The following is a 26,945-nucleotide window of genomic DNA, read 5'->3' as shown; positions in this document are numbered from 1 at the left end:
ATGCCCCTGCCACATTTCAACATTTCATCAATGACGTTTTTCAGGGCATGATTGATCGGTTTGTGATCGTCTATTTAGACGATATCTTGATATATTCCCCTTCTCTTGAACTACACCTTCAACATGTTACTGAAGTACTACAACGTCTGCGTAAGAATAGACTATACGCAAAACTAGAAAAGTGCATTTTTCATACTACTTCAGTTGAATTCCTGGGCTATGACATTACTAACCAGGGTGTTCAGATGAGCCAAACCAAGGTCAAGGCTGTATTGGAATGGCCCGTCCCAGGTACACTAAAAGCTTTGCAGTCTTTTTTGGGGTTCGCAAACTTTTATCGGCGGTTCATCAGGCATTTCTCTAGCATTGTGGCTCCACTTACTGCTTTAACAAGCAATAAGCATCTGTTTCAATGGAATCCCGAAGCACAGAATTCATTTGAGACTCTCAAGGAAGCCTTTACTTCAGCTCCGGTACTTCAACATCCCAATGTCAAACAACCGTTTGTTGTAGAGGCTGATGCGTCTGACGTGGCAGTAGGGGCAGTTCTCTCCCAGTTTTGTCCTGACACAGGGATCCTCCATCCTGTCGCGTATCATTCACGCAAGCTTACTCCGTATGAGGTAAACTACACCATTACCGAACGTGAACTGCTATCTGTCCGGGAGGCTTTTACAGTTTGGAGACATCATCTCTTGGGAGCAGAGACTCCGATTCAAGTGTTCACTGATTACAGAAACCTACTGGCCCTTCAATCATTGAAATGCACCACAGCGCGCCATGCACGTTGGCATGAGTTCTTCTCTATGTACAACTTTGTATTGACCTACCGTCCGGGGACGTTGCACATCAAAGCAGATGCCCTGTCAAGACTTTCTGAAGACCCAGTGCATCGGCCACAGGAGGGTCGACTACTCTTGCCCAACCAGGTCGTGTGTGGCTGCACATTGCATCCATCCCTGAAGACAGCCATTCAGCAATGGGTCTCAGAAAAACATCCTGAATTGGAGGATCTTAATCTGGATATAATTCAATCCTTGCCATACGTTCAAGGTAAAATCTATATACCCGACTCTCATACCCGCAGGATTGCCATGTCTTGGTGTCATGACTCTATGTTGGCCGCACACCCCGGTCATCGTAAGACTTTGGAGTTACTCAAGCGCTGGTGCTGGTGGCCTTTCATGTCAAAAGACATTGTGCTGTACATCGCAAACTGCGCAGTTTGCGCTCAATGTAAAACCGTCCCGGCCAAACCAATGGGTCTTCTACAACCCCTGCCAGTACCTGCTAAACCCTGGGCCATGCTTTCCATGGACTTCGTAGTGGAACTACCTTTGATTGGTGGATTTGATACTATTTGGGTGGTAGTCGACGGTTTTACTAAGTTGGCCCTTTTTGTGCCTTGTCGGGGTCTTCCATCCGCTACTACTCTAGCAGACCTGTTCTTACGCAATGTCTTCCGCTTCTTTGGTCTTCCTGAGATCATAATAACTGACAGGGGTGTGCAATTTACCTCACGTTTTTGGAGACATCTTACACAGTCCATGGGTATTGACGAGAGGTATTCTACGGCTTACCATCCACAAACTGATGGCCAAACCGAGCGACTCAATGCCACTATGGAACAATACTTGAGATGTCTTATTCTACAACACCAAGAAACCTGGCTCTCCGTATTGCCTATGGCAGAGTTCGCTTATAATAATTCTGCGCATTCTTCTACGGGGGTCTCTCCTTTCTATGCCATGTATGGACAACACCCACGCTCTCTACCCTTGGATTTTTGTACATCCTCGGATTGTCCAGCGGTCCAATCTTGCCTTAGAGACCTGACATCGTTACGTAAGAGCGTTATGGAACACTTAATACATGCGCAGGAACAGGCTAAGAAGTATGCCGATCGCCATCGCCAGCCAGCACCGCAGTATACTACAGGTATGCGTGTTTGGCTTTCTACCAAGAACCTCAGTATTCCAGGTCGTAAAACCCTGTTACCTCGCTTTGTGGGTCCTTATGTTGTTACGGAGCTGATTAATCCCCTTGTGGTCAAGTTGGAATTGCCTCCTACTTGGAAAATACATCCCGTTTTCCACGTGTCTTTGGTCAAACCATGTTCTGAGCAGGTGAGGTTACCTATCCGTTCCCCCCCCCCCCCTGTTGGTACAAGGAGGGGAGGAATATGAGGTTAATGCTATTTTGGATACTAAACTATCACGTGGTGTACGTTTGTTTTTGGTAGACTGGAAGGGTTACGGTCCGGAGGATCGCACTTGGGAACCTGAGTCCAACATCCATGCACCCGTGCTATTATCCCCGTTTCTAGCATCTCAAGGTCTCGGGGCACCTTTGGGGGAGGATACTGTCAGAATGCCAATTCCTACTACACGTTCCCGCGTACCCGACAGACTTATGGGAGTCAAAATAGCTAGGAACAGCAACAAGCGCTTCTATTCCTCTAAAGGCTTGTTTCGAAGGCATTGGGGGTTGCCATGGCGACGATGGCCATTACTACGTCTACAGTCACGTGTTGCTCTGGTTTCCCGGTCACGTGACTCCCGCGTTGTGGTCACGCAATCTTAAGTCCGCCCAGTTTGCTGTTTCGGTGCTTCTGATTGTTTTCTTTGGATTACTACAGTGGCGCTTGCTAGTTTGGATCTTGTCTCTTCTTGACCTCTGGCCTGTCTATTGGATTTTGCTCTTGTCTTGCCCTTGGTACTTCTGCTTCGAACTTCAGCTACGAACTCCTGCTACGACCCGGACTTCCTTTTGACTTCGATTCTTGTCTCATGCTTTGTTTTGTCTGATTACCTGATTCTGACCCGGAACTCTTGGATCCTTCATCCTAGGCGTACGCGTGCCGGCGGGAATAGGATACGAGTGCTGGACTAGAGACTGCCTGTAGCACTTCTGGGATTCTTCACTCTAGGCGTACGCGTGCCGGCGGGAATAGGATACGAGTGCTGGACTAGAGACTGCCTGTAGCACTTCTGGGATTCTTTCTCTAGGCGTACGCGTGCCGGCGGGAATAGGTCCTGCACCGGACTGAGGATTACTTCAACTCCGTGAGTCTGGGCTCATTTCGGACTCTTCTGTGGATCCGGGGAGATCAATTCATTCCTACTTTCCTCGTTGCTTCCCGTCTCACGGATATACAAGTAAGAGTCCTTATTTCCTGCTCATTTTTCACTTATTGGTTCTTTTGCCTTTCCTTGTCTTATATAGTTCTTGTATCTTTACAGAGGCTGTCTACTTCCAATCTGTTGTCAGATTCTTGTCGGGATGTACCGTACCTTACCCTACTGACAATCAGTGAGTTTTCAGTCTATCTCCCGAAATTACCATTCATCGGGAAGGAACCTGCAGTCATCAGGAGTTCCAGAGGGTCCTGTTCATCCTTCAAACATCTTTCAACCAATTGACCGCTCAGACTGTTTTTATATACAACTGAGTGTTACATTGGTGGGAAGAATATAACACTGCACTACGGGTTCAACAGCTTCTCTTCGGTCACCAGGCTCTTTACCCTGTTAAGGTTCAGTGTTCTGACAGTAATACCCGTCAAGTCCTGAAAAAGAGCAATCTGCTGGCCCTCGTACATTATGGGTTCTTTTGGCTCGCTGCCTTGAGGACCGCCTCCTTCTGGGCGTATCTGGCAAACGCTGCCAACACATCTCTCGGTCTCGCTGACTGGCCCTTGTTCAATCTCCCGGTTCTATGCACCCGATCTAGCTCCACAGCCTCCGGGGCATCCTCCCCCCAGAATATCAAGGAAGATGCCCTGAAGCACCTCCTTCAAAGTCTTGTCTGGTACTGATTCCGGCAGCGATTTCACTCTTATATTGATCCTGCGGGATCTGTTCTCCAAGTCCTCCATCTGAATCTCAAGATTTCTTGTGGCTACATCCAGCCTTTCTATAGCCTCGCTGTTAGCCGAAATATCGTTGCCCATCTCCTGCTGGCCTTCCTCCAACACATCCGTCCTCTCCCCCAGCTGACGCATCTCTTGCTTCATCTCCCCAATGGCTTCATTCAGGTTGTTGCGCATTAGCTGGAATTGTTCCTGAAAGGTCTTCGCCAGATTTACCTGTAGGGCGTGCAACTCCCCTAAGAGTTCCTGTCTGGGCAAGGGAGACAGATCATCCACCTCCCCTTGAGTGGTGTCCTCTCCCGTCTTCCCTCTGACAGCCCCCGGAGCCTACTCCCGCCGCCTGAGCCGGCCACATTGCCTGAAGGGTGCCCAGTAATTCTCCCGAAGAGTGGGGAGCCCTCCCCCTTTCCCCTTAAGTTTCGTGGACATACTGCTTACTTCTCCTCTGCGTGAAGGGTCTCAGTCCGCTCGCCCCGTCCCAGCGTTCCTCAGCACCTGGCGAGAACGGGCACGATGCAGCCGTTAGTCACTTTTCTTATGGGTCTGGGGGCGTCCCTCCCCCTGGCAAACCCCACAGTCACACTGGCTGAGCCCCTGTGTGTTACTCCTCCAAAGACTCACTGTGCGGGGTCAGTACGGCTCCTGCCAGCACTTGGGGGAGAGCCCCCTCGATGATCAGGGGTGCCCATGTCGCTCCTCCAGTCCCGCGGGCCGGCCCGCTCCTCGTTCCTCCTTGAGCCCCTCTGTTCCAAAAGGGCCTCTAGCAGCCCAAACAGTGGCTACCAACTGCACAAACACGAGACAGTCCTGTAGCTGAAAAGTACCCCCGGGTGAACCACGCTGCGTTCAGGGGCCACCCACCTTCTCCCCTGCCCGTGTACCTTCACACGCAGCAGGCAGGATGTCGCTCGATGCAGCATGCAGACAAGGAGAGCCTGCCGGGACCCGCTCCACTCCTCCGCTCATCCAACAATTCGGGCCGTGATATAGCGCCCCCTGAACGTCGCCGGGTATTCAGCCCCCCACCCCCGGGGGGCCTGCCACCTCCATGCTCCTTGGTGCGGGGGGATCGCCAGCGGTGCGCCGCAGTCAAATCTGAGGCTGCTGATGTCTCCGCCAGCACTGCCGCTCCCCCACGGGCTCGGTGCTGAACCTCTCCAGGCGCCGCGCTCGCCAGGGCTCCTTGCAGGGAGCCGGGCCACCAATCGCCGCTGCTCCGCTGGTCCCTCTTCCGCGGAGATCCTCGGCTGCCGACAGACACTTCCCTAGGGAGATTGCAGTGCCGGAGCTCCCTGTCTTTTTCGGGCGCGCCACCCCCTCCACCACTCACTTCGAGAACGATGGCCGCCGTCGCACCACAAAGGCCCCACAGACCTGGGGGGCTTCCGACGGAGTATGCTCCGGAACGGTTTTCAACCCTAGCCGGGTGTTTTCCCGCTCAACTCCTCTTCCAGCGACACCGCGGGGAGACATGCAGTGCTCACAGCGGGTCCGCAGCCGGGGTGGTGGGCACCTTTCATCGGCCTGGTCCGGAGAGCGCTGTCGGCCGTCTACACTGTGCTGGCGGCCATCTTGGAATTTTCCGACCATTTATGTTTAATATCCATACGTAGTAAACACGAATGTGGACTGCAAAAATAATGCAAAAACAGAACAAATTTAATTGCTGCCACCAGCTTGTCTTTAGGCACATATACAAGTATCCAAAAATCCTCTGTGTAAAAATATAGGGTGATACAAAAGTATCCCCATTGCACTGCATTGTAAGATGATGTGTTTAATATAAAAATACAAGAATTCAAAAGGGAAACCATGTTTCCCACTACTGATAGTCTGAAGGACTGCTCAGTTTCCCCATAAAAAGCGAGCAAAAGCTGAAGGCTTCACTTCCCTTCAGAAAGAATGGGGTTCCATAGGAAACTATGGAGGGAAAGTTGCAAAAAGAAAATCTTTCCTTATACTGGGCTGATTGGAGTAAGTGGCTGGCTGACCCTGATTGGACAGCCTCTACCTGTGTGAATATTGCAGGTCTCTTCCATAGGTAGGCTCAGGCATCCTGAGCCTGGAATCTGGATAAATGGAGAGGACCTAGAGCCAAGCGAGATAGTCAATCGCAATATTCAATTATCTGAAGCCGAATCACATTGGCTAAGACATCCACCACGTTCCAGACCGCTGCCTTCCAATTAGGAAGACCTGAACCCAGGTGCCTTTCACCTCTGGAAAGTTGGGACGAACCGGTCTGAAGCCTTGCTCTGCATCCGCAGTTTAAAGGTTGGATTTGTCACTGGGTCTACATTTAACTTGCACCTCACTGAAACTGCACTGCAGATTTGCACAGCCCCTTCCTGCTTCGTTGCTCAAAACTTGCTGGTGCTATCCTTCACCATGAGGAAGGGTCTGCTATCCTGGGTCACAACAACACCCACTCTAGTCTGCTGCTCCTGCGGGGTCCTCCCATGCTACTGGAACTGCAGTCAAGCCGTCGTCCTCTTTCCTGGCACCTCTTCGTGAGCCTGACCTAACCGTCACTGGAAACTCTGGAACCCTTATTCATTTGCATTGTGCGTAAAAAGTTAAAAGGTACCTAATGTACCGGGCCAAAGGAGGTGGAGCCTGGATCAGGTGTCCTCTATTCAACCGCCTGGGGACTTGTAGTCTACCCCATCAATAGGCAGTGGGCCCTTTTGAACATTCTTAAAGTGATGTTTTATAAGAACTGGCTGAATAAGAAAACCTGCTGGTTATAGATTGAACTATCATAAATCTAAGGATGGAAGTGTTGCAGTTGTTACTCAAGTACTTCTAGCCTACCTAAGGCTTCTAAAACGGTTCCTAACCTTGTTACCCCCACTTTGTCTCGGGAGGGTAGCTCAGGGGCAACGCGCTCGTCTTGGAAGCAAGAAGATGCAGAGCACCACCAGTTCGATCCCCGGGTCTGCGCTTCGAAAACTCTGGGCATTAAGTACGTTATAAATAATCAATTATATTATATTTTTAGCCATTTACAATTTATATTGCCCATTAACTGTTTTCATCTAAAGTAGTAGGTAACCCATTTTGGTTTTGCCAAACAGTGGTCTATATGTGTTTGATGATTAATTTCTTTACCAATACTGCATTGATTTCACTGATTGCCTGTGTCTATAAATAGTATATATTTGTGTACTGTGCGGACCGCTTTTCCTTAATAGACTCTGCTCCTGTTTATAGTACTTCAAGTCAATCCTGCCCCCTTCTGAGTCTAAGTGGTTGCTCAGCTATTTTACCATTGACAGTTTGGTCTAGAACCTGTTGTACCTTTTAAGGTGGCTTTGCAAAACCCATCACCAGTGTAGATTCAACACTTTTAACATGCGGTCAAGAAACGTGCACTATTCACCTGCTTCTACCTCTTCCCTCCTTAACCTCTTTTTCCCTTAGAATTTTCCGAGCCTACTTCAAGGCAGCACCTGCTCTCCCAATCCCGAAGAAGCACTCTGCTGACCCCAATAATACTGCAAGCTCCTGGCCTGCATTTGTCCTCCTCAACTCTTCTAAAATCGTTCTTTAACGGTATGATTTCCTATCTGGATAGTAACAGCCTCTCTGGCAGTCTCCAATCTGGATTTCAGAAACGGAACTCCGAAATTGGCTCTAACCCTGTGCTTAGCTTAAGCCCTCTGATTTTCTCCCATCTGCCCATGACTGCAAGTTATCTATCCTCAGTGATGATCCTTCTAGAGTTCTTGGCTACCTTTGAAATGGTGGACCACTCTTCTCTTCAGAGGTTTGCTGACTTTGGCATCCAAAGCTATGCCCCCCAATTGGTCGTCTCCTACCTTTTTTACCAGACCTTCGTCAACTCGTGGGACATGTGAACCTCTGCTCAAACCCCCTCCTGGTCAGCCTCCTTCCTTGGCCCCCATTAGGAAAGATTTTGTTTTTGCTCCTTTCGCCCCCATAGGCATGTATACAATCCACAAACATTTTGATTTTGTTTTTAAACTGTCTTGACTTTTGGAGGTAAGGAACGCCTTTTTGCTTCACTTACCAGGTCAAGTGTATCTGTTTTGGGGGCACTGATCAGTCCCTTTGGCTATCAGTGCAGGTTAGGCTCTGTCCTCAATTGGGGAATTACTTGCTTATTTTACACTGTATATATCACCTTACTATAACGTGCAGTAGGAATATTTGTGTGCTTTTAACTTTGTCTTTTGCAACTTTATGGTTACTTGCTTGATGAGTCCAAGACAGGCTAGTGGCTGCAGATAATATTTATATTCCTGTGTTTCACTTTCTTCATGCGCTCTCAGGGCAGGATTGGCCATATATGGTAAGCCCTTTCCTGGGCAGGGACTCCGCTTTCCAGGGCAAAGCAGCGGTATGTGTTTGTGGCTGAATGTGGGGGGCTGGGACTGTCTGGCAGATGTGGTGGCCAGAGGTTGTCCATACTAGCCCTTACAAGTTTGAATGGTGCAAAACCTGCCATTGGTGGCTTTTGAGGGAAAGGCAACAGGTCGAATCCAGGATAAAAGGAGAATTCCTCCAACCATTCTTTTTATCACTGTTGGAACAAAGGCCTCATTCGAGAGGAGCATCTTGCTGAAGACCCAGAACTTGTTGCAGCCATAAAGCATTGTCTTCTTCAACCATGCTGGCAAATCCCTGCTCCATTACTGTTCTCCCAAAAGCCTTCATTGGTGCTTCAACCGCATGACTGCTGGTAACTCTGTCTCGACCCCTGCCTGAGGATCCTGTCCTTGGAAGCATTCAGATACGTGCCAAAACCACCCTGTGGGCTGACCAGCTCCCTTGTGGGCTACCTCTCTGCATCAGTAGTCATCCTGTGTTCAGGCTTCAAACTCCTCAGGCCCTCAGTTTGGGAAATAAGAGGTTTCCGCCTGCAGTTGCAGCTCTCTAGCATGAAGGGGGGGGCCCCCGCAGGACCAGCTTCTTTGTTTCCGCCATAATGGTGACTTTCACCTTGCGATTGCGGTGACCATCGCTGATTTCTCCCTGCATCGGGTCCATGGGGGGTCCTCTGAGGTCGTTGACCGGTCCTTTGTTGATTGTGCCAGGTCGTCCAGCTCTCCAGTGCCAGGAACAGTTTCACAAGAGCCCAGAAGCAACAACCAGCTGAACCAAAGTCCTGACACCGAAAGTGACCTCTGCACCAGCAACCTCTACAGAATCACGATGCAAAACACGGGGGACCCAGTGAATGCAGGAACTTGTGAAGTGGTCCCTGAGCACACTTGAGTACAGATAGAGTTCTAGACAAGGTTCCTCCCCTGGACTTTCCCTAAGTTGGTTGGATTGGGAGAGGACCTCTTAAGAACTTTAGTTCTATTGTTCTGCAATTCTAAAGCATTTACAAACTGCCTGTCGGCTTTGCCAACTCTTGTTTAGTGTACTTTAAAGACTCCAAACCTCCTGCAAAGGTTTAGAAAAAATAATTACAAAAAAAAACTTGATTTTCATTTGCACAGGAATACAGCCATATAGTATACATATACTCAGTTGGCGAGAAAAGCATGGAACGGTGTTACAGAAAGCACCTTAACATATACATTCATTAACATGATAACATTCATGGCATAATGCCCTCCCCTTCCACCTCTGCACTTTACCGTGCCAGGTATTGCTGAAAGCCGCCCCAGATATCTTTTGGGCGATTCGTCTGCACTTTAGTGGGTTCAGCCTGTTCACACCCTAATATACATGTCGAGGGTTCCCACACAATAGACTGTTCCACCGTCCCCTCCAATGCTTGACACACCCTGTCCCAGTGTTCTATTTGCATCTGACATTTCACTTCTAGGACACTTCCCTCCCGCTGTTGGGTACATTTTCTTGTGGCGGGCTGGGGTGAGGTGCGTTCTATTCAAAATTTTGAAATGGATTAGTCTGTGCCTGGAGTTGAATGATATTTGCCAAGTCAACTTACATATCTGCAGCCAGTGGGCATCCGTAAAAGTGACCTCAAGGTCCCTCTCCCAATCTCCCCTGATACAGTTGTTTGCACTCCCCAGGTCATCGGCGCCAACCCTGAGGCTGACTCTCCACCCCCCCCCCCATCTAGGGCCAGTACATAATTAAGACATGGGCGAGTTGCCAGTTGCCTGGTATCCAGGCCACACCGAAGCCACAGCCAAGCGGATCCGGCAGTACTGAAGCTTCTGAAGCGGCGTGTCCCCCACATACATCTCGATCAAGTCCCATGACACAAATGACCCCTCATAGAACAAGTCTCCCAAGGTCAATATGCCCGCGCCAGTGCGTTGCCAGCAGTTTGTCCCGTGCTGGACCTAGGAAATACGCACAATAGATTGGCATAGCTTGATTTTATAATACAGTATTCTTGGGGTGTTTAATTAACCTAGTCCATTCCTCTTGTTGTGTTACTGCCACTCGATCATGCTGGTTAGTGCTGCTCTGTATACCCCCAGCTAAACTGTGCAGCAAAGCCGACGGTGCTGTCCCCTGCTTTTCCAGTAAAATATATGATGTGTGCGGTCCTCCCTCCACGCAATGCACCGCATAGTAAGTCTGGGCCACGAGGTAGTACAACTCAGGCGCCGACAACCCTCCTGCTTCGTACGGTAGTGTAAGGCGTCTCCAGCTAATCCGTATCTGACCCTTTCATACAAACGAAGAGCAAGCCCCGGCCACTGTAACAAAAAAGGATTTGCCCGGCCAGAGCCGAACATTGCTGAATAAATAAAACAGCTTGAGCAGAATAATAATTTTTGTCAAAGCGACCGACCCCATCAACGGAATGGGGAGATGATTCCACTGCTCCAATTTCGTACACATCTTGGTTACCAGGGAATCATAATTGAGGGATTTAACTTGCGCGGGCGATCCGGCTATCTCAACTCCCAAGTATCTTATGTGTGAATGCGTCCACCTTCGCCCGAACATGTTCCCTGGTTCCAAGGTGGCATCCGTTAGTGGGAAGACCTCGTCATTATTGCTATTCAGGCGTAGGCCGGAGTATTTCCCAAACTCATGAACAGCGGCCAGTATCCTTTGTACGTATTTCCCGGGTTCTCTTACGTACATCAGTATATCGTCTGCATATAATGTTATAATTTGATAAGTTTTATAAGTTTCATGCACCCGGCGATGGTAATGACCGCACAAGCATATCGTGCCCGCATGAGATCTGCCAAGGCTTCTATGACTAATGCAAGCAGGGGCGACAATGGGCGCCCCTGTCTAGTGCCACCCGCCAGTGCTATTATGGGAGAGAGGGTCCCGTTCACGCTTACCCTGGCATACGGCTTTGTGTATAGAAGTCTTACCCACCTTACAAAATTCGGCCCAAACCCGTAATTGTGCAAAACCCTGAATAGAAATGGCCAATACACTGTGTCGAATGCTTTCATCATGTTCAGAGACACAGCAACCTCCTCAGCATCTTGCAGCATTCGCGCCTTTACCTTGTACATCCAGCGGATATTGGATGCTGTTGATCTCCCCAATACTAACCCAGCCTGATATTCATGCACCATGTGGGGCATTAATGGGTTAAGCCCATTGTTGCCAAAATGTTTGCAAATACTTTTGCATCAGTATTAATTAGGGATAACTGGCGGTGCGACCCGCAATCGTCTGGAGGTTTACCAGGCTTTAACAGTAGAATAATAACCGCTTCACGCAGCAACTCTGGCAGGGTCCCAAGATCCAGCGCCTCCGTCCACACCGTTAATAGTCTAGGTGCTAACACATGTTCTTTGTAAAACTCTGCCCCAAGCCCATCCGACCCCAGGGATTTGTTGCTTCACTTTGGGGAGAGTATACATTCTTGTATAAATCATAAAATACCTCGCTTACCTCATCAACCTTTTTGGCCACTGTGCCATCTGCCCTGATTATGCACAGGATATTGGTGCTAACCTTTATTGCTGCGCACCATCTGTGCCAGTAGTTTCCCGGGTCTTTCCTGCTCCCCGTATCGGCGCGCTGCTGTTGGCCTATCAAAATAACGCAGCTTTCTGTCTGCTACTTCCCGGTACTTATCTAGGTGTGCCTTTATGTCTTCGCTAATCTGTGGTGACGAGTGTCTGACGCTCTCCTCCTGCAACTGCCCCACAGTTTCCTCGACTATCCTTAGCTCCCTCCTGATATCTCTTAATACCCCGAGTTCTGTTGACATTGCTATGCCCCGAATGTATACTTCGAACGCCTACCAAAGGATGGCATGTGTATTGACCGACCCCTCATTATTTTCAAAGTAACTGTCTAAGTGCTGCGCCATGCTTGCCTGGAAAACCGGGTCTCCCAAGGTTGTAGCCTTAAAGCGCCACTGTGACCGTGGAACCATGCCCCCGGGAATACTTAATGAGAGCAGCACCAGGGAATGGTCAGACAAAGTTGAGGGCAATATACGACACTCTGCCACCCAGTTTAATAGATTGCACGATGCCAGCCATAAATCAATGCGTCAGTGCATATCATGCACTGACGAGTAAAACGCAAAAGCGCGCTGTGTCTTACGCGCGCGCCACACACCCCTCAATCCCAGGTCGTGTGTGTGTGTGTGTGTGTGTGTGTGTATCGTGCGTGCATCGTGCGTGCCACGTTTGTCAGAGGCTTGGGTACAGTGGATGTGCAGTCAAGATGTACATCTAATATCGCTCCTGCAAAGGGTTTTGTTGGGACTTGCTACTCTATGGGCACTAGGCCCCATCTCTTCTAGCAAGGAAAGGACTTTTAAAGTGTGAAATCTTATAATTCTAACTTTGTATATTGTATTTTAACTCCTTTCGTGTTACGTGTTACCTCTGAAATTGGTTTATTACTTATCTTGTCTTTTTTCCACTTACTTGTTACACTGCAATGCTCTATTACTGTGTTTAAAAGTCAACTGTTGGTGTTCTGTAATCAGAGCACCCTACTGAAAATTCATCTTAACATACCCCTACTATTCATATTCTGCATATCCTTCCTCAGTTAACTAGTTTTCTCCTTTTGCTTCTCCTACAACCTCTTTGTGAACCACATGAAGACCTTCTCCTTCCTAACCTTTATTTTTGATCTGTTTTCATATATCGGCTCATCAGTCTGTGGTAGGTAGGTAGAATCTTGTTAAGCGCAACAAATTGCCTCAGACGAAGCATCAAGCCACTGGAAACGGATCTCAGTTGCGGGCCACTAGTAAAAAGATAAACTCTGTTATGGGTCACTGAATGGCACTTGGTTGTTTCATGCTCAACTCCACCAAGACCCAAGTGATATACCTTCCTGCATCCAATGTCCCCTCTCTCCTTCTTTGACCCATCTCGTTCCTCCACTATCTTACTTTTCCCCTCCTCTCTGCACCACTCGTCTGCCACCTCAAAACACCACCTTCATGCCAGTTGGCTTTCCATGATTAAACAGTGGGGGTCATTACGACCTGGGCGCAAAGGTAATGACACGGGTGCCGGTAATCCCTTTGTGCCCTATTCCGAGGTCCCTTTGCGTGTCCCTTGCAGGTTTTACCAGGTGGAATGGACGGGACCCGCAAAGGGATACCGGGGTCAATAACGGTACCGTTATTGACTCCTTCCCCCTTCCCATTGAGCCCTATGGGGGCTCAAATGGGAATGGGGAATGGCTTTTCAAATGGGGACTTACCAGTCCCACAAAGGTCGGAATAGACTGCTAAATCCCCATACCACCAAGTCGGTGGCGGTTCCGGTATTGGTGCTAGTCAATAGCGCCATGACTAGCACCAACCTCGGAATGAGGGCCAGTGCCTCTTTAAATTCCTGTTACTTGTTTGCATTACTCTCCTCCTCCGCACTAGTGTACTCTCTAATAGACCACACAGTCACACAATACATAATGAAGTGTCACTCTACGACAGTCGTATTTTTCCTAAAACGTACCCTATTTCTGTACATTTATGCTATAATTAATGCAGAGAATACTCCTCTCTAGCCCATGTTTATCTTTATTTATCCAATGTCTTATTCCCTTAGAATGGTCATTCTTCTGCATTAAAACGGCACAGGGCACATCAGTGATTTGATTATATACCTAGTTCCTTGGTTACTTTTACCTGAAATTCAGCTTTCTATTCAAGTGTTTTCATTTGTTTTCTTTGATTTGAACATAGTGTTTGTTTTTATAGCCCAAGAAGAAAAACATGACCGCCTATCAAGTCTTCTGCAAGGAGTACCGGGTGAACATCATCACCGATCATCCCGGCATCGGTGAGTGTACTATTTCTATCACTGTTTGACTTGGGATAGGTAAACATTCCACAGGGCAGAGGTATTAGTTGGGGGCCTGCAGCCTATCCTAGCTCATCAGAAGGGAGATGTTTTAAAAAGGGAATCCAGTTTGGCTCTAGAAATCCATCATCGGGGATGGGGAAACATTCCAGGATGTATTTTTCTTATTTCTTATGTGTGTTTTTACTGTGCAGATTTCGGGGAGCTGAGTAAGAAGCTGGCAGAGGTTTGGAAGCAGATGGCAGACAAGGACAAACTGGTGAGAGAATGTCAATGCACAGCCTAATCTATTGACTGTTGATATTACTTAAGTGTGAAAAGGGCTGTCCTTGTATTATATATAGTGCTGGTGTACCAGATCTTTTATAACTGTGGGGTATTGGTATCATAGAGTAGCAAGGAGATTAATAGATCCTTGCTGATCTGTTTGCACCAGCCCTCTCGTTCATTGAAATTATGCAGGGATGGTGAAAGATATATGAAAGGAACAAACTACATCTCGCCAGCATGCTGTGCCTGCATGTGTGACTGAGGCCTGCTGAAGAGCATCTGTAGCTTCCAACGTTTGAGGCTTGCAACTCCTCTAGCCCACCTAACTAGTTCGAGTTGCAGGCACCAGAGCAGTTTAAAATATGTTTTTGCGGTTAAAATCTAGGTCTTTCTAGAGCAGATGAGCCTCAGCATCCAACCCAATACCTTAGGCGGAGTATATTGGTGCAGAGCTGGGCTGGACTTTATGGGTGCGTCAGAGGAATGGTGAGCCAGAAGTACAACTTCACTGCTGTGTTTTAAGGCTTACGCCCTCTGCATGAGCCTATCTCTGAGGGAAGGATTGGCACTTCAAAAAGACCCTAGTGCCTCTTGGGTACCACTTAGAGGCACTATGACCAGCAGTGGATGATGAGTCTTGTGAAGTATTTGTGGTTACACCTGTGGTGTTATGGACTTTTTTTAAAGGAAATGGTGAATGAGTGTTTGTACATTAACTTTGGTATTCACAACACTGGTAGCATGTGCCCTTTTATAGGTAGTAACCTTAGCTCTGGTTAAAGAAATCCATTGATTTTGATATTGTCAAACTTACAATAATCCTTAGAGCATTTGCATTATTGTAACCTGGAGAGACAGTAGGTTAACAGTATTGCAAGTTGCCCCTCACCCACCTCCCCCAAAAATTAAACTGCTCTAACACACAATACTCAGTTTATCTTAGGCTTTATCTTCAGGAAAATTCTGTATAATGTTGTTTAGTATCCAACCTTCTAGAAAATACTTTTCCATGTAAAACCAAAATCTTACCTTGTTATGCAGCTTTAGGGGAATTCCTTGACTTTTTATTTGTAAATAAGCTAGAAGAGAGTTGAACATTAACCATGACATAACCCTTTACTAATTTATATTATGCAGTTCATACAATTAGCATATCAAGGTTCCGGTTGGGTGTAGTGAGTGTAGCTTAAGAAAGCCAATAGTTTCTTTTCTTGCATTTTCTGGTTGTGTTTTTCTGACATTGTCATACTTTTAAATGTTTGTACGCACCATGCCCATGCAGTTACTGTAAGCACAAACATTACTAGATGAGGTCTTGTTAAGGCTTCATTTCTGCAAATAGTATCATGTGGCCATGCTAATTAATCACTGATTCACTAAATATAAACTCCTTAAACAAGTAAAACCTTAATCATGGATATAAACATAAAAAGATACTTCACTACCTATTGTAGAGCACGGGTTCCATGTCGTTTTATCGACATGAATTCCTTTGAAGTAATTTACTTTGAAGGAAGTATGCCAAAAAAACGAATATGTTTTAATTTGGGGGCCGCCCCTCCCAAGCCACCCTTTTCCCTATACTAGTCCCCCTACCCCAACTCCCTCCCCACCCCTTACTCCCAGCCCCTTAAATAATTCAATGAGTTTTTTCAGTATAATTCTGTCAAAGTAATTACAAATGTTGGCAAAACGAAGGGATACAAGAGTGTAGTTTGAGTTGGATAATTTATTTGCCCCGTGTTCTGAAAATTAAACATTTGGCAATAAATATTGTTATATTTGAAACATAACCATTAATAGTTATTGGAAATTTGTATTAAGTAATGTAATGTTTCAAAGATAAGCCAAGATCAGACCTTTTGAAACACATTGGCCAATGTGTAACCTCGTAAAATAGCTGGATTTATATAACACAGGTAGAGGACAATACCAAAAGGAAAAGCAGTTACCTTTTATTTGGCGCCTCAACAGTCCTATTCTAGGGTTCACCACTTACTGCCATCAAATGAATAAAATTAAGTTCACATTGATTGGTAAAATTATCATTTCTGACTGAATCGATTTATTTATAATTAGCAACTAGTTACTAGAGAAATACTCAGAGAAATTGGAGAAGGAATAAAGAGATGCTGAGCAAAATGGTAAAGCTCTAAAAGATTGAAGCAGAAGAGCTCCTCAAAGCAGAAGGCTGTAGCCTTGAAGCCCCATGTGCATTGCAGTACAGGTGCTGGCATTAGCACCAGTTGCTTTTATGAGAGCCAGTGGTTTCCTTGTGGTTCTCACATGTGATGGCCAAGTCAGAAGAAATGTGTAAGTGTTAGAAACAGTACTCTTAATGTCAAGACACCTGGAATTTAAAGACACCAAAAAACGTATTGGATACCTTCATGCAAGCGAAATTGCATTTCACAAGCTATGTTGGAACACACATGCAAGCCTACACTAAGCGGAAAGATGCAGCCACATTCACTGTTTTACAAAGCAACAAATGTTGATTTTCTACTTGAAGGCAACGTAACAACAATGGGGGAAATTGAAAAGCTTTACAGGAACATTGCAGCTTACAACGGTTCAGAAGAAGGACAGATGAAAACAAGAAAACAAATAGTTTCATAGAAGAAGAGCTTGAATGTATTGGCATTATTTTTTGTAATCCCAAAAGGGTGAATGAACCACAACGAGTCTCACCCAGAAGAAGAATTTGAGGATATTGAGAAAAAAATGCTGACCCTTCTTGAAGCAGCAATGATTTTACAGAGAGTGGTTATAACTTGTGAAAAATGGAAATTCAATTCAAGTTTTGAAGAAGTGAATTTGGCAGATGCTGTTCCAAAGAAAGTTGTTATTTTTTACAAATGGTGCAGTCAAGGACAGATGGATATGAAAAGTAACTCAAACGCAGGATACCACTTTAATGAACAGTGCTTATAAATTGTCACATATGTTTATCTATGAAATGCCATCACCACGACAAGCTTCCTAAGTAAGCAGTTCCGCCACACGGCATACCCGCAAAATGCCCTTCCAAGTGGCAGTTGGGCTCACAATGCACACAGCTACCCAAAGCAAATTCATCTTTCAATTTCTGCCTAGCATGGGAGCTTCTATAGATTACATCAGAGTCCTTCGGTTTGAGACACAGATGGCTACAGAGGTATGAGTGTGGAGGCTCTTATGTTCTCTGAGTTGGTCAGAGGCAGATTTGTCAATTGTGTTGTGTACAAAATGGACTTCCTCGAGGGTACTTTGTCAGGTAAAATAACTTTGCACGGTACAGTTATGGTGGTCTATCAGGAGAAGGAGGAGTCAGGATGTGTGATGAATCCTGCAGAGTCATCACTGATCCCCAGCCTAAAATCCCCTCCCATGTGGCCAGGGAAAGGCATCCTCTTCCTGACCCTAGGGTGGTATTCTGAGGGTGAATCACATGGCAGGAGATGGCTGTAAGGGGAGACTGGTGATTCCACAAGGAGAGAAGCAATATACTTCTCTTTATTGTGACAATCATCCATTAATTTCAGGGTGTTTGATGGCTTGCTGCCATTATTCAGAACCATCTGTTTTTGAGAGACTGAGAAGCACTCTTTCGAATGGATTGTGTCCTCCCACGTATTCCTCATCTTATGATATTCGTATCCGCCAGCTTTGCTGCTTCGGAAAAAAGAATTCTCGGCAGAGGGTGCTGTGCACGAAGTTGTGGCGTCGATGTCCCTCGACGGGCTCCTTACCGTGTCGACATCACCATCAGTATAAGTAGCTTGAGCCGTTGGCTTCAGTTCTGTTTTTCCGATTGCTTCGCTCTCGAGTACCGCGCGCTTCAAAAAGAAAATGTTGTCTTCTTCCACCCGTTCTACTCCCAAGACGGGGTTCAAAAAATTATCGACTGCGGATCGAAAATGTCGATTACAGACCCTCACCGCGTTTGTCTTTGTTGCCTAGGTTCAGATCATCGAACCGGCAACTGTGGCTCCTGTCAGTTGATGACGGCGGAAGGCCCTTCGTGAGAGAAAAGGTAAAATGTCGGTGGAGCAGGAAGCTTCCAAGGCCTCCTCAAAGGGCTTGTCAAAACATAGAAAGTTGAGCGATTCGAAGGAATCGGATCTCCGTAAACATTCTAAGAGGTCTCGATCATGCAGTAGATCGAGACGTTCTTCATCTTCTTCATCAAAGAAGGTTAAGAGGAGACATAGATCTCCCTCCTCTTCCTCTGATACATCTACCGAATTGATAAGATGTCCTACTAAGTCGGATTCCCCAAGAAAGTGGGATGAATTTAGAAGAATGTGGCCTCGATCCCCTCAAAGAAACCTCAAAAGAGCCAGACCCGGGTCGCTCCGTTGGACGACACAGGAAAGTCAGGAACTACTGTGGAAAGATCCGGTAGTAAAGGTGAATCTCGAAACACTTGAGTCGACGTCAAATCGTTGAAGATTCATCGAGAATCGAGTGTTTCCCCGACACCGACTAAAAAAACAGTAGTTTAAGCCCTTGATGACTTTGTTGACACCATCGGCGCCGACGGTTTCAACATCGAAGCCACAGGTGTTTTCTACACATTTGTCGAAGACGTCATCAGTGCCTTGGAAGATTCCTTCGATGCCATCAAAGATTCCTTCGACCCAAACTCAAGCACATGAAAGGAGATTTACTCCTGTACCTAAGTCAGACTTCTTTAAGTCTATGGCCCTCATTACGACCCTGGCGGAAAGGGGAAAACGATGGCGGAAATGCAATACCGCCATCGAATAGCGCTCGGTGCGACTATGACCCGTCACCGCAAAGTACGAAGCCATTAGCGACACCGTAGTGAACGCCAACGCTAACTGCACTAAGCACGCGCGCGCGCGCCATGCCAAACCGCAAACACCACCATGGTGCAACGGTACGCCAATTCCGACCCTAGCGGACATGTACCTAACGCCATCAGGCATGGCGGAATGGACCATTCCGCCATGGCGAGAAGTACGGCATCGCGAATCAACCGTAAACGGCCCCACTGAGTGCCTGTACACCGCTCCCTGCCCACAAAGTACAACTCCCTGTAGGTGCAATGAAGTCACAATGCAACCATTGAAATGTACAAAGCACCCATGCATGCCAACGAACAAAAGCAACACAAGAGGGGCCAATGGGAGCTGCAGGGCACAGATGGCACGAATACAGAAGCCATCCCAATGGACATGACCACAGTCCCCCACCAAGAAACGCACGCAAACACAGGCACCTCGACCCAGCAACATTCCGAAAATCACATCATTCCACCAGTCCACCTGGCTGACCGCCATCTGTTACACAAAACCCAATCCCCCGCCCCTGAGCATGACAACATCCAAACTGTCATATAGGCAGCCCCCATCCCTGACCTCACGGGCTCAGTAGGCAAACGCGCCCAGCACAGTACCACGCAACTAAACCCCGAACCAGGAACCCAATGCAGATCTCCTCACAATACATCGCCCCACAAATAGGCACATGCCACATCACTTGCAAAGAAAAACGCTACACGGGCCAAATCAGAATAGAAATTTAATGCACAACAAAATCACCAAGCCCATACAGCCATCAGGCCATGAACTCCAAAACACATTTCACCATTGTGGGCTGCATCCGCAAGAAATGACCAGCCACTACTTGTGTGACGCCCTGTCCCATCATGGTACACAGAGCCACAATCACGTACGAAAAGGCAACAAGGAAGCGCACACAACCGCAGGGCCGTCCCAATGGGGAGGCACTAGTCCAGCTGAAAGGCCGAAATGTTGCTCCGAGCCACCAGTACTGCGTAAGGGCATGTGGGCCACTGGCGATCGTCCCATAAGATCGTAATGCTGCTCCACCGATTAACACGAAGCAGCAGGTGTCGGGAGTAAAATCCATCTGCAGGAGTGGCATACAGATGGCAGTGGCAAAAGGGGAGGAGATACCTGTCAACCAAAAGAAAAGAACAAGAACAGAATGGCCATCAGAACTACATTCGAACAACTCACTTCAATGAGCACACGAAATCCACAGCCATATGCATGCTAGCCCACTCCAAAGGATCATCACCACCCCAAAGCCACTTGCGACTCATAACCATCTATACCTAGGTGTAAACACCATCACGAACGAGTGTACCTGTGCATGCGTCTGCCAAAACAGAATCCATCAGATGGGAATGTTAACGTGCATGGACACAAGTGTCTGAGGGCGCGTCGAGACAGGGAGGGCTCAACAAGGCCAGATAGACGATGGTCCCACTATGGCAGCCCTGCATCACATAGCGTAGGGGAGGCGGATAGATCCCAAGAAGCCCTGTACATGGCAAACTCTGCATCAAATCACCTGCCCATGCATCCATTCATCATTCCCTCATCCCGGGATCAAAACGCCTGAATAATTACTCACATGACATTAGAAACGTCCATTGAGTCTGTGCGTAATGCAGCCTGCTAAATCCACAGTGCCCCAGCCCGTAAATCCAGTGTTGTGAAGTAACATGTATTTGGGAATGGCCGGCCTCATCGCCCACGTAGCTATTGCGCATCCCAAACTATTCATATCAATCATTGCTCCCTCGCCATGGGCCCTGTCTCAAGGACATAGAACAATAGAACGTTATATTTGCAGTCAGACCTGTGGGCATCTCCTCGCCGCTAGCTGGAAACCGAAAGCGCCGCCCTTCGAATTCCTCATTTGCAACATCACGTCGAAAAGGCATCTGTGGCCGTTTGAAATCACTAATTATTCCATCGAGTGCGGCTGTGTGTGAAAATGGCAACTGCCTTCACCCACAAATGGGACGCCCCGCCCGTCGTTGCAACTCGGTACAGTGATGCATGAGGGCCCACCGTTACTCGAGTACTACGTTCCACTGACCCTTCACAAGTCCGTTCGCGACTGCACAGATAGTATGGGAAACAATGGGACCACAGCAGAATGAACATATCAACCAATCTTACACGCCCATCGGGTACAAATACATGATTGCAATAGCAAGATACCATTACCCGATTTGCAGCGTTGTGCGCGGGACGTGCTCGGCCAAAGGGGAGAGCAGTTTGCACAGGTGGAATCAATCACCACAGGTGGAGGCCATACAGCCTGGAAACACATAAATTGCACAGCCAGTCTCCTCCCACAACCACAGCGAAATGCTACCGGCAGGACTCGCGATGTTGGCCCTGGGGGACCTGATAGCACTGCAAGTGCTCCGACTCCAAGAAGAAGACGAACAACAACTACAACCAGCCGCACGGAGGAGACGCAGGAGGAGGAGGAGGCCAAGGCAGGGCCAGCAAGGCCCAGCAGCACAGCCACTACCACCACGCAGGCAGCCCGCAATCCCACGCCTCCGAGCACATCCGTTCAACCTCACTGATGAGCAGATCCACACCCTCTACCGTCTGGACCGGGACACCATAGCCGCCATTGTGGACATGACACAGGCTGACCTAGTCAGCATGATAGATAGCCCAACCGCCATCCCACCCCTACTGAAGGTGGTGTCTGTACTCCACTTCCTGGCCACAGGCACCTACCAGCACACAGTCGGACAGTTGCATGGCATTTCTCAGCCACTGTTCTCACGGACACTATTCCAAGTGCTCGATGCCCTCCTGCAGCACGCAGACGACTACATCTCTCTACCACGCTCGGAGCAGGAAATAACCAACACAAAAGTTGGATTCCATGCACTTGCCGGCATACCGGGTTGCATTGGTGCAATCGACTGCACCCATGTTGAATTGGTCGTGCCACATGCCATGGAGGCCCAGTACCGCAACCGAAAACAATTTCATTCCCTGAATGTACAAATGGTGTGTGACTCCAACAGGATCTTTACGCATTGTTGTGCCCGATTCCCTGGATCAACCCATGATTCCATGGTCTTGAGGAACTCTACCATACCACGCTACATGGAGCGACACGCAGGGAACAGATCCTGGCTACTCGGTGAGTCTCATTGCATGCATGATGATGTGGGGTATGTGATTTGGGAATGTACTGGCAGGAAGGGGGGGGGGTGTGCGTACGTATCAATGGCATTCCACATCCTACGTTTCTCGTCCACATACAGGTGATGCTGGATGTCCACTGAAGAGATGGCTCCTCACACCAGTCCGGAACCCACGGGACCAGCATGAGGAGGACTACAACCATGCCCACTCACGTACCCGTGTAGTCATTGAGCAGGCATTCGGCCTACTGAAGGGCCGTTTCCGCTGCCTCAGCAGGTCTGGCGGGGCACTCCTGTACCGCCATGAGAAGGTTGCAAAGATGGTGATGGCATGTGTCATGCTCCACAACATGTGCGTACGTAGAAATGTGCCCATGCCCCCTGACGCAGAACTGCAAGCACCGGATGATGGTCATGATGAGGGTGGGGATGTGGCAGCACCTCAAGGTGTCTGCGAGGCACCGGAGGCCCGTGACATTCGTCAGCATCTCATTGATGTATGCTTCTAGCACTCATGCCTGGTGGCTGATACATGGACACGGGACACGTGGCACTGTGTGTGTCTGGAACATGCACAAAATGGACTGTACGCCTATGATGGCCTAGTACACAAAGATCAATGTCCACACATCTCATTGGTTGATCGTGCACTGTTTATGGCATATGTGATATCATGTTGTACACCCTATCGACCCGCCACCCAAGTGAGCCCAACACACCCCCTCCACCCTCCTACCTCCCCCCCGAACACCAGTGTTCAAAGATGCTCATTGTCAGTGGGCTGTCGCTATTGCATGCCCCCTCTGCGGGTATCAGGGGCACCCCTGCCTGTGGAGCGCCGGGTCCTCCCAGATCTACGTTGGGGGCTGCCATGGACGGAACTTGCAACGGATGATGTGTCTGCGTGCTCGTCCATGCATGTCCCTAAGGGTTTGCGAGAGCTCAGTGAGCACACGGCGCACTGCGGCAAGTTCGGCACATACGTCTTTGGACGTCGCATGCAGTTCCCCCCTCAGGCTCTCGGTGCTTCTCTCAATTTGTGACCTTAGCGTCTCTGTGCCTCTCTCCATTTCTGCCCTAAGTGTCTCAGTTGATGTTTCTATGTCTGCCTTGGTGCCCCCACATTCATCGGCATGGTCCTTGAGGAGTGTGGCCAGTTGCTGCTGTTGTTCGATCAACTGGTCGAGGGACTGTTGCCTCTGCTGGGCCATGGCCATTTGCGGGGGTGTCGCAGAGGGGCTGTTGACCTCATGTTGCCTTCCCACAGGGCTTGGGGGGGATGGCCAGTCGTCGTCTTGTGGGTGCCCCTGCGTGGTATCCTCATGTTGTACGGGATGGGACAGACAGGGGGATTGGGACAGGTCATGGATGGATCTGACTTCGGCATCCCCGTTTTCTGTGTCCGAGCATGCTGCCATCAATGGGGTGTCACCTATGGTGCTGCTGCCACCAGAGGCAGTGCCTTCTGTGGCATCCATTGGGGGGACCTGTGGTGGTGGTGTTGTGGGCATGCTGGCTGCTGGGGTGCCTGTTGATGTTCCCTCCTCTGTGCTGCCACCTGATTTGTGCTGCTGCCGTGTCTTGATGCGTGCAGCTGAGGTGGAGGGTCTCTGGCCGTTGGTCTTGGCCCTCTTTGCAGGTGTGCTGGTAGGGGTTTCCTGTTGCTCGTCGTTTGGATCGGACCCTGTGGTGGAGTAAAGGAGAGCGAGGGTTATTGATGGGTCTGTGGGAATTGGAATGGCATTGTATCACATGCTTTGGGGTGGTACCTGAGGGTGTTTTGGGTCGGGGCCTTGGAGGTGCTTTGATTTGTGTGTGGAGTGAGGGTGCAGTTGTTTGGCAGCCTGCAGTTAGGGTGTGCCTGCTGCACGTGTAGTGCGTGTTTTAGGGGTTTTTAATTATTTATGTATTTATTGTGGTTTTTAACGTGCGCTATCAGGCCGATGTGTGTGGACGTTCTCCTGGACATGTGTTTCTGTTGCACTATGTGGACGCATGGTACTTCACATGGATGGACTGTGTGGATTGTTTTATCTGGCCCACCTACCTGAATCTTCGGATGTCTGCACTCCTTTCTCCATCCCTCCGACTCCCTCTATGCTCTCCATTCCGATGGTGGAGGCACATATTTCTTCCCAGGGGGTCAACTTGATGGGTGATTCAGGACCTCCCCCGGTGGCTGTGGCAATGTTGCGGTTGGCAGAGAGTATGCTGCGGACGCGTATCCGCAGGTCGTCCCATCGCTTGCGGCATTGCTGTGGGGTGCGGGGTGCGGTCCCCACCGCACTTACCCGCTGTGCCACCAGAGCCCATATGGCCTTCTTGTTTGCAAGTGCCGTCCTGGTCATTTGCGTGGAGAAGACCACGGCAGCATTCTCCTGGAGGGTCTCTGTTAGCACGGTGAGTTCCTCACGGGAGAAGTGGACCTGCCGCTTGCGGTCGCACGCTTTCTTCGCTACTTTTCCCATTTTTCTTGGTTTCGCTAGGGTGGTTGACGGGTTGGGGTGTGTCTCAGGGTAGTGTTTTTAGTGGTTGTGTGGTTTTAGTGTATTTATAGGTGTACGCCGGGATGTTTCCCGTTCCGGGCCCGTGTTTTAACTTCCGTTTCCGTATATTTCCGGCCACCGTACTTTCCGGTAGGCGCACACTGCGGTGACCGCTAAGAGGGGTGGCGGTATTGCACCTGGGGCGCCGTACGGCGGCGGTGTGGGCCGTTTTGGGGTCATTTCCGCCATCGCGGACTTTGCACTTCCGCCATGCCGTGGTGCTCGTGCCCGATGGGTCGGAATGGGCCGCACTTTGCTCCTTCGTGCAATGGCGGAAACGCTATTTACGCGGTGGCGGTCCGGTCAGTCGCTTTCCGCAAGGGTCGTAATGAGGGCCTATGTCTTTAATATTTGAAGAAAGTGCCTCAGAAGAAGAAGTTGTTTCCCCTTTTGGAATGCAATATGGTACCAGAGAGGTTCCAGAAGAATTAATCGATCCAGAATCGAAAATGAGACTTGTGTGACACCCTTCACTCTGCTAGAGGCATTGATACGTCACCATACCTAGAGTTTACAAAACCTGACCCTGCAGAACATGCAGATTCAGGGTACAGGAGTTTGATGAATAGGATTGTTGAATACATGGGCTGGGGTAGATTCTCACCCACATTTGATCAGGATGATGTGACTGATATACTCGACCAGGGCCCCCAGAAGGACCCAGTTCTCCCCTTCCAAAGGGCACTTCAGAGGACAGTGGAAAAAAACTGGGAGGTTCTTGATACTGCTTCTGCAGTCAACAGTAACTTTCCAAAGAAGTACAGAACTTATAGTTCTGATCCCGATTACTTAAAGAGGCATCTGACTCCAGAAAGTCTGGTTATTCAGGCAGCAACTTCGGCAAGACAAACAGCCTATCCATCTACCCACCCGGATAGAGAGGATAAAATTGTGGATGCTTGGGCCCGTAAGGTCTTTACCTCGGGTAGCATGGCTCTCAAGACAACAAATGTCACCTGTACCCTGGCCAGGTTCACCCATGCCCTGTGGCACTGTATTTCGGCGGCGACAGCTGATCATATTCCGGAAGGCGAGGAAAGGGAAGGCTTCCTGAATATTGTCAAAGATGGAAAGGAAGCAATGGGGGAATGTCTCCAGTCTGAACTGGATACTGCTGATAGTATCAGCAGATCCATGGCTGCAAGCACAGTGCTACGCAGATTTGCGTGGTTGAGGAAGTCGGGGTTTGCACCAGACGTGCAGGCCAGGCTACTCAACATGCCTTTTGATGGCTTGAGGCTGTTTGGCAGTAAAGCTGATGAAAGCTTAGAAAAACTGCAGACCTCAAAAGCGGCGGCTCTATGCGACAGCCTCAAAAACATTATTCGGGCTCATCTTCCTGGAGTGGTCGTTCTTTTCGGCACTACTCCTCTTTTGGTAGAGGAAGAGGACAGGCCATACGAAGAGGCATAAGAAATGTCGCTCGTGGTGGACGAGGAAAAAGTGCAAAACCAGCCTCAGGAACGGTATCTTTGCCCTCAGCCGCTCCTGCAGCCGCCTACAAGTCACTCTGAGGCCTTATCACACAAAACCCTGGTGGGAGGCAGAATCTCACAGCATCTGAAAGAATGGCGAGACATTACTTCAGATGCTTGGGCTCTGGAGACAGTAGCTCAGGGTTACTGCCTTCCCTTCCTAAAAAGGCCTCAGGACTGTCCACCAGAACCAACTCTGTCAAAATTCCAGATCCGCTCCTTGTGCAGGAAATTTTAACCCTGCTAGAGAAAGGTGGAATAGAACATGTACCTGTAGCGGAGGGGAACAAGGGTTGTTATTCCCCCTACTTTCCCATCCCAAAGGACGACAGAGGATTGAGACCCATCTTGGACTTAAGAAACTTGAACAAGTTCCTCAGGAAGGACAAGTTCAAGATGGTAACCCTTTCTCAGATCCGTCAGGCTTTTCAACTCCAAGACTGGTTGGTATCATTGGACCTTCAGGATGCTTACTTTCATGTGCCAATCCATCCCAAGCATAGAAAGTACCTGATGTTCGCGGTTGGCGGTTCTCACGATCAGTTTAGAGTTCTGCCATTCAGGCTGACCTCCGCCCGAGGGTTTTCACCAAACTGATGGCGGTTGTGGCAATGAGTCTCAGGAGAGGGGGGA

General features: G+C 48.7%; 1 protein-coding gene across 5 annotated transcripts in view; it reads left to right on the top strand.

Annotated features, from left to right (window-relative positions):
* The window catches only part of HMGXB4 (HMG-box containing 4), a 740,304-nt gene that overhangs the window by 331,256 nt on the left and 382,103 nt on the right, over window positions 1-26,945 (top strand). For all 5 annotated transcript variants that reach the window (XM_069653065.1, XM_069653066.1, XM_069653064.1 and 2 more), the window contains 2 exons: window positions 13,977-14,058; window positions 14,274-14,338. In XM_069653065.1, the coding sequence (XP_069509166.1) occupies window positions 13,977-14,058; window positions 14,274-14,338 (147 nt within the window). The remainder of the gene's footprint in view (window positions 1-13,976; window positions 14,059-14,273; window positions 14,339-26,945) is intronic.

Source organism: Ambystoma mexicanum, chromosome 3q (assembly GCF_040938575.1).
Source record: "Ambystoma mexicanum isolate Mex_15411 chromosome 3q, UKY_AmexF1_1, whole genome shotgun sequence".
NCBI classification, from domain to species: domain Eukaryota; kingdom Metazoa; phylum Chordata; class Amphibia; order Caudata; family Ambystomatidae; genus Ambystoma; species Ambystoma mexicanum.
Note: the sequence above shows the minus strand (reverse complement) of the source record. Positions and strands in the feature narration are given on the sequence as shown.